The sequence below is a fragment of the Ascaphus truei genome, chromosome 1 (genome assembly GCF_040206685.1).
Source record: "Ascaphus truei isolate aAscTru1 chromosome 1, aAscTru1.hap1, whole genome shotgun sequence".
Taxonomy (NCBI): domain Eukaryota; kingdom Metazoa; phylum Chordata; class Amphibia; order Anura; family Ascaphidae; genus Ascaphus; species Ascaphus truei.
The window spans coordinates 127057782-127066273 of record NC_134483.1 but is presented as its reverse complement, the minus strand read 5'-3'; the positions used below and the strand labels follow the sequence as shown (position 1 = coordinate 127066273).

The window sequence follows — 8492 nt, the reverse complement described above, 5'->3', positions numbered from 1 at the left end:
TTGAAATTGTATACACCTCTTTTTGACATGACTGTTTGGTCTTGGCTTTCACGTCCATTAAACACCATTACTGCCACCCCCCCTTTTTTTTTTTTTTTTTAAAGATCTATAATATTTCCCACAAATCACTGGGTTCTCACATTGCCAAGAACATGGCTTCCATTCACCTTTTCATTTGTGTGTTGATGTGACATTTATTTATTTTTTTCATTTTATATTTCGGTAGGAGTAATTTTTTTTCTTTTTTTGTTTTTTTTTCTCCTTGTGTCACCAGTGCACCTATTCCATTCTTCCATCGCTGTGCTCCTGTGAACATTTCCTGCTATGCCAAGTTTGCAGAAGCCCTGATCACTTTTGTCAGTGACAATAGTGTCCTACACAGGCTGATTAGTGGAGTTATGACCAGCAAAGGAATTATAATGGGACTTTGCTTGTTGTCACTAGGTAATGGTTTTTTTTAATTACTAGCCCTCATTGTGTAGTATTGTTTTGGGAGACTGACGACTCTACAGTACGTAATACCTATAGAGTGATTGAACCTCTGTCCCTTGGAGGTACCTGTACTGCATCATGTTTCAAAGGAGCTCTGGTCCTTCTGACAGAGAAGGATTTAAAAGCAGCATTGCCACCTACTTGAGATTGGACCTACCATAATACATTTTAATTATAACAAACCCTGGTAGAAAATGTATCTAAAACTAATCGTCTTTTTTTTTTTCTATTGGATAACACTTTTATTTAATACGTTTTTACAGCAAGTTATTTTAAAGATGACTTTTGGGACAGTCGTCTCTTGTCCCTTTGACTGTGCTCTTAAATAGACCCTATTACATATTCTATGCTTATGTTATATGTGCTGTGAAGCAATCTTCCCAATGCTAGGGAAGAGTTCAGCTATATTCAAAAGAATAGGACTAAAATCTTCTTCAGCAAGGGAGGATCGCTTCACAAAAATTGGAATAGTGTTTACATTGCAGCAGCTCCGTGCATTTAGGGCCAATTGGGGTTATTCATTGAAGTGCAATAGTGACAATCTGGCAGTACCACATTGAAACTTCCGTTTGCCAAGCAGCACTACCGTATAACACTTTTATGAATAACCCCAACTAAGAGGGAGAAGAGGACATTTGGCTAATACGGTACTGTCAATAAATACTGTACTTGCATGACCATGATTTTTGGGATATTACTGCATATGACGGTAGTGGTTTGCTAGATGGCACTGCTGCTTTATTTGTTATCAAATAAAGACTTAATGAGTAATGTCACGTTACAGTTAATTATGTGTAATTAAAGGTTCTTTCATCCATTGTAAACAACCGAATTCCCCAAATCCCTTTCAGAACAGCAATGCCTGTTAACCTTTCATGTTGCAAGTCTGTGTGCTCCTGCAAGAATGTGTATAGTGACGCGTTCCATTGGCACTTCCTTTTGAGAGTCTTCTATCACCGTACCTGCAGAGACCCAATGATTTGGGCAGCCTGTCTGCAGCTATTAAAGTGCTCCATTGCCATTAACACCATTGTAGAGATGTACGAAATTGTTAGCGTTTTCCCCCCAAATTTAGATTTTCTGAGAAACGTTTTACCAAGTCTCATGGGTCTAATAATGTTGCAAATGAGTAAGTTTTCAGCTAAATATCCCCAGACAGTAAGTGAAACATGGTGTATGTGACCTATTTATAGTCTTGGCACTAAGCGGTTTGAGAGCATTTAGTACATTAGCATATTAAATGAAATTGCAATGCACATTGACTTCATGTTTGGCGAATCAATTGCAAGCTCTGACTCAGTGTCAGTTTTTTTTTTTCGCCTCAAAAACGGCTAAATTTGCACTGTTCGTGAACTGATACGTACGGCCAATATCTCTACACCATTGACGTTTTAGAAACTTGCTTAAGCATTGAACGTCCTTCCATTTCCCAATCCTCTTAAGTCACAGAAAACATACAATACAATGTGGCTATAACTACACCCTAAACTATTTCTGACTGCAGTTTGGCTGCAATTAAACACAAGACCAGATTTGGCTTTATAGGGCATTTGTTTGTTTCCCTTTTGTACGTTTACAGAATAAAGAAGCATATCTATGCTTTGTTCTCCACCACTTCATAAAATAAACCTTGATTTTCAATGTCACATTTGGCTTTATTTCACCTGGTCACCCTTTCATCAGTGTTTTCCCATGCAACTTATCTAAGATTTAATGGGGTTTTTTGTAAACAATCCCCAAATTAATTTTTTACATTGTTAATACAGCTCAACCCCATATTGGTGCGATCCGTTACAATGCGAATCCGCTTATAATGCGATGTGATCGTGGCTCCCTTTTATATGCAGCAGATCTCCTACCATGCCGTTTTCTATCCTCTCCTGTTGACCAGGGCTTTTCATGTGCCAGGTAGCTTGCTGCCTGCGCCACCCCCATCCTCCTCGGCTCTGGCGTCAAATGACGTCACGCGTCATGTGACCCCACAGCATTTGACGCTGGTTACCATGGCGGCACGTCGCTCTGACGACACACACACAGACATACTCTTTCTTTAAGGGACCTGGCTCTGATTTTCCCCTTTCTCCCTGTCATCCGGAAGCTGATGGCAGAAGCAGGAAGAGGAGAGAGCTGCCAGCTGCTGCTGATGCCGGGTTAGTCCTGCGTGGGGGTGCTGCAGCGCCGCCGGGTGTGGGACAGCTGGGGGAGTTATCCCAGCTCTCCCCAGAGGGGTGCAATGTTCGGCTAAAACAATTTTTTTAAGCGATCCGCATATAACGCGATCACATTCTTTGGACCCCAAGCACCGCGCTATAACGGGGTTCAGCTGTACTATGACCATTGTTACGTCCAATCCTTTTTTTTAATTATTATTATTATTATTGCTCTTACCTACCCTGATGTTGTCTTGAGTAATGAGAAGAGACTTTGACACCTATTCAACATGCTGTGAATTCAAATGAATACAGTTTAAATCTTCTCAGTTAAGGGGAAGAGGGTTTCACAGCATACAGTGTATTGAATGTCGGCCTCTCTAGGGACCTAAAAGCTTGCATGGTTAATTTGAAAAGTACAGTTGCTGTGCGTCTGCAAAGTAACCAGATAGCTCCAGATTACCAGGAACAGTCTAAACTAGTTCTTGTTTTGTAGCTTTCATTCCAAGTAGAGGCCAAATATAGCCAGTGGGTTGTTTATCGAGAGGCTTTTTTTCATTGTTATCTACAACAGATTATCTCTCTCCTTCTCTCCTCTTCTCTCTCTCTCTCTCAATTTCAAAAAGCCACATTGCAATAAACATCACCTTTTCATGTTCCTATTTCAAAAGAGTGGTACAGCAGCTTGGTTATATGTATGGGTACACAACTGGAAAGGTATGGCATCATGCTAGAATATTAAAAAGGCAGATCAATCTTTTACATTTACCAAGAGTTGATAGCATCTGTTTTTTTCTCTGTCATTATTCCAGAGGGAAACGCCTGTGTCTGCTTTATGTGCTGCCTGTTAGCAGGTTCCCAATTGGCAGCATTATACATTCCACTGGCACTCCGCTTTTCCCCGTTGAGAAGAGGGATCTACCGCTGTTTACTCAGGGTCATATTTAAGTTTATGGAGCATCTGTGCATTAAATGCTATATTTTACATTTTAATACTGCCCATTTTATTTTACCTATATACTGTAACCAAAAATAGTGAAAAAGTAGGTTGGGAAAATCCAACGTAAATTCAGATTGCACCTTTTAAAATCAATATTTGCCCTTTAAAATGAAGATATGCATGGCTTACTTTGACAAAACGACAATGCAGCTTTTTTGTCAATTACATTGCAGTTGTAGCGGGTTTACATTTCCCCACACAATGGCATTTCTTTTCATGTTTGTATACTCTCAACATTGAGCTTTTCACATTATTCACAAGCAGACCTTTGAGGTAAAATCAATACCATAGTTGGCAGAAAGGGCTGTCTGATGCAAATGGTCGCATATAACACTTAGCTGGCACCATACCATTTACAATTCTGAGAAGCATTCCTTTATAATGCATTAGTTTTATTAGGTAAGCTAAGTTTGTGGAACATACAGTAGAATAACCCTGTTATAATGTAAAGTCTAATACTGGTAAATTCATGAACAGATTTTGCCTTTACTTTTGCAGTTGTTAAAGCGAATAGTTCACCTAACCAGTATACAAACCAATACAAATGTACGCTCGGCTTTAATGATTATTATTTTTTATTTTTTTTAAGAGCTGCTTTTTTTTTTGTTAGACCGTAAAATGTTATTTTATACAATCATATGTTCAGCATTCTTAATTTGTGTTCGGTTACGTGTATTGCAAAAGAAGTAATCTTGAGAGATCTCTAATCTTCTATTGAATGCCTTTGGCTTGAGGTAACTTCTGAACATCAGGGAGGTTCAGGGCACAGCTCTTGAGTGGGTCACTATGCATCAGTCCCTTCAACACAAAAAGCAACCCTCTGTCTAAAGTCTTGATAACCTACATCTTCTAGTCCTTGGCCAGAAAGTACCTATAATAATAGGAGTGGCTCAGTTAGTAAAGACAGGGGAACCTGGGCAGTAAATTGAAAGCAGGGGAACCTGGTTCAATTCCCAGTGTCTGCTCCTTGTGACCTTGGGCAAGTCATCTTATCTCCCTGTGCCTCAGACACCAAAACATAAATTGTAAGCTCTACGGAGCAGGGACTGTAACTGCAAAATGTCTCTGTTAAGCACTACGTAAAACTAGCTGCTCTATACAAGAACAACCAATTATTAATTATTCTCCTCATTTACTACATCACTGCGAGAAATTCCCCAAATGTAACTTCAGATTATTTCTTTTCAATGATCTGTCCTAGACCAAGTTTACATTTTAAATTGGTAGTGGAAGAGCACTGTCATTGGTAAGCCCCAACATCGCTGGTTGTAATGATTTTTAAAATTTATTTCTGCAGTGATAATTTGTCCCTTAATGTCTCCTTTTTGTTTTCTCTGCAGTGCTCTCTATGATTTTGATGGTGGTAATCAGGTACATCTCCAGAGTACTTGTTTGGATCTTGACTATCTTGGTCATCTTAGGATCACTTGGTAAGGTTTCCTGATCGGTCAGTATCTTTCACAACAGACAATTTTATTTATTTTGATGTGCATTTCTTGACCAAATTTAATTGTGTCCTATAAACTCAATCCTGCCTGCTTGATTGTCTTATTTTAACCTATTGATGGAGCATATTGATCCATAAAATGTATATACTAAGCAGTCGTCTGTCATAAAACACCTTAAGGGGCTTCGACACACCTTATCGCCAATCACAGCTTTAATGACTTGGCCCCATATAGCTTTCAAATTGTATCCTTTTTTTTTCTTGCCAACTTTGGTGCTTTTATTTGTTGTCCCATTTTTACATTCTGGAGATTTGGATAAATAACCCCCATTGTCTTAAGTACTCTGCAGTTTATCGATTTCCATCATATACTGTAGTATATTTAGTCTTTTTTCTGCCAGGACATAATCACCTTAAATGAATAATCCTGTTTTTACCTGTGCAGTTACACAAAGTTTTCAGTCTATTCTGCATTCCCTTTTGCACGTAAGAAATTAATTAAAAAATATATATATATACCTGTAGCAAAACAGAAATGCACACTGACAAGTATCGTTTATCAAGCATTATAGTAATTTGCATATAAACCCACCATTTGAATGGAAATGTTAAACTAACAAACCCATAAATATGCTTTTTACTCTGAGAACCAAAGTTATTTCTGTTTGTGAGTCTCTCCCTTGACAAGAGTCTATGATTCCAGCACATTACAACTACATTAAACCTTCTTAATCTTTCAACCACATATATTCCTTTTGAACAGGAACATAAGAAACTGTTCCTTTGCTGTGCAATTTTTAGAAATGGAAACCTAACACATGTGAGGCGACACACTGCGTATCTAAAAACAATGGCATTTTGGCTGCAAATATTTGACATTCAAACTAACAAGGTGCAGTACCCACCCATCAGCCCTTATTGTGTGTAAACTGCGATGGCGCAGATTCAGTGCTATAGCATTGTACAGAATAAGGACGAGGTCTTCGTTTTTTTTTTTTTATTATTCAGTTGTAGCCTGAAAAAGCACACGGCTGCTTCATAGCATAATGAATAGGGGGCGTAATGTAGATTCCAGAACTTGATATATTATGTAATTGGGATAAACAGCAGGACTATTCAGCACTTGCGACATATCGCATAAATGCTACAGCTGGCAGAGATGTCTAGTGCTTTTGACCTCCATTTGTATGTCTCTGGAAATGATTTTTTGATACCTAATGTTTAAACAAACCCTTGAAAGACCTGATTTATTTATTTATTTCCCCCACCCTGTTGTGTGTGCAGGAGGCACCGGGGTTCTCTGGTGGATGTATGCCGAACACAAGAAGTCTTTCAATGAAAATCTTCCAGCAGATCAACTTCAGGTCTCCAAAGACAATCATCAGGCCTTGCTCATCTATTCCATCGCTGCCACTGTCTTCACTGTAAGGCTTACGTTTTTGTGTGTCATGCCTTATCGGTTCATGAAGCTGGGTCATTTCTGTCTCATTTCCAGTTGTAATATGCTATTAGATTCACCTGGTTAGAGCTGTGAACATATTGAGTGACACAGAGACTGCACTACTTGTATATTTTTCACCTAGTGCTACAGTACTTGCAAAAATTCCTTTCAGTTCCGAGGTGTCACTATGCAAATTGCAAAAGGTGCAGAGTAAAACACTGGTGTTTTAACTCGTTGGCCAGGAGTCTTCAAAGAGCTATCCGCTTTATTATGGACGAATCGGCAATACCTGCTATTAAAGTCAATAGCAGATAAGCTTGTTAAAATGACCAAAGCTTGTGTTTCTTTTTAAATACATGATTACATTTTAGTGCGCCCCCCTACGCCATCTGAAATATATTGCTGGCTCACATAAACATGTCCCAGAGATTTGGTAGCATCATAACATCATTCATGTGAACACACAAATACTGTATGTACAGTAGGCTGTTATCTATATAGTATTTTGTCTTTAATATATCAAAATAGTCCATATTAACTGCTTCAAACGGTTTTCAAATATCAGAGCTAAACAACGTCATGGTTGGGAAAGCACTGATCGGTGAATAGCCCATAAACGCCTGATTCCCTCGTTATTTGGTCATTTGAATGCATTCCTGTGTATTTGACTAGATTACATCTGGAAACTTATTAAGACGGCCACATCTATATGCTCACTCAGTTAATGAATAAATCGGTGCAGTAACTGCACAGCATGTCTTAAGCTCTGTGGTTTTAGAATGACCAATTTTAGAGGGGAAAAGATGGCTAAGTGACAAGTGTATGTTTGTCAGAGCAAGTGCACCTTTATTCATTTAGTTACGCTGCTAAAAATGTCTAGACTTCTGCTTGATTCTTCTGATTTTTGTTTTTCCTTTTCCCGTCAACGTCTTCCCTCACCCTTGAAGCATCGAGATAATCCTGGCACTAACCAGATGGACGTGTGCTGGAGGGGTGTCATTATTGTATAATGTTGTCCCTGATGCTGATTTCAAACTGTGCAGGAATTTGCATCGACTGCACAGGGAAGATAAATGGCTATTTTGGTCTCATGAAAGCTGTGTCTTTAGCATCAAAGATGCACCCCCTTGCATCTTTTAACTCTGTTAAACTGTAATAAGCACAAAGTCCTGTGGTGTTAGAACATTGTCCCTTTGAAGATCTGAAGCTCTTTTATTTTGTGTGATTGTTGTAGTTTGTGGAGTAAAGAGACATGTTTTATGATTGGAATATGGGAAGAGTCTGTGCTTGCTGACATGTTGTATCTGTCTACACTTTGCATATGGCTCTTATTTCACAGAGACAGAAATAGGGCTACTGTAGGTGAATAGACACTTGTCATGTCTCTATCACCACATGAATTCCTATCACGTATCATACACATCTGAGCTTGATCTTGTCTCTCTGCCAGGTTATCCTGTTGCTCATCATGCTGATAATGCGGAAGCGAGTTGCCCTCACTATTGCCTTGTTCCACGTGGCCGGGAAGGTTTTCATCCATCTCCCACTGCTCGTCTTCCAGCCCTTTTGGACCTTCTTTGCTCTACTATTGTTTTGGGTCTACTGGGTCATGGTCCTGCTTTTCCTGGGAACCACAGGTATGGTTAATAATATAGGTTTTCGCCATAAGGGTATTTCATGTAGCGATCTAACAGCAAACCGGTGAAAAGTGAACTTGTGTGCCTTTTTGTTTTGACTGATACATTTAGAATTTTTATATTAGGGCCCCCTCTTTGCTAAAGATCCTATACATAAAAAAATTAAAAATAAACACTTTTGATCTGGATCTTTCTAATTATTATTTTCAAGTCAAATGAACTTCTTGTCTGTTTTTATTTTCCTTCGTACTGTGGGATTTAGCCCTTCTATCCAGTTAGAGGTGAGCAGGGTAGAGGAAATAACTCGGTCCCTAGTATTACCATT

General features: G+C 38.9%; 1 protein-coding gene across 1 annotated transcript in view; it reads left to right on the top strand.

Moving 5' to 3' along the window:
• SLC44A1 (solute carrier family 44 member 1) overlaps positions 1–8492 on the top strand; it is a 138617-nt gene that overhangs the window by 93833 nt on the left and 36292 nt on the right. The window contains exons 6-9 of the mRNA XM_075594642.1: positions 275–444; positions 4983–5072; positions 6374–6513; positions 7981–8167. Of these exons, the coding sequence (XP_075450757.1) occupies positions 275–444; positions 4983–5072; positions 6374–6513; positions 7981–8167 (587 nt within the window). The remainder of the gene's footprint in view (positions 1–274; positions 445–4982; positions 5073–6373; positions 6514–7980; positions 8168–8492) is intronic.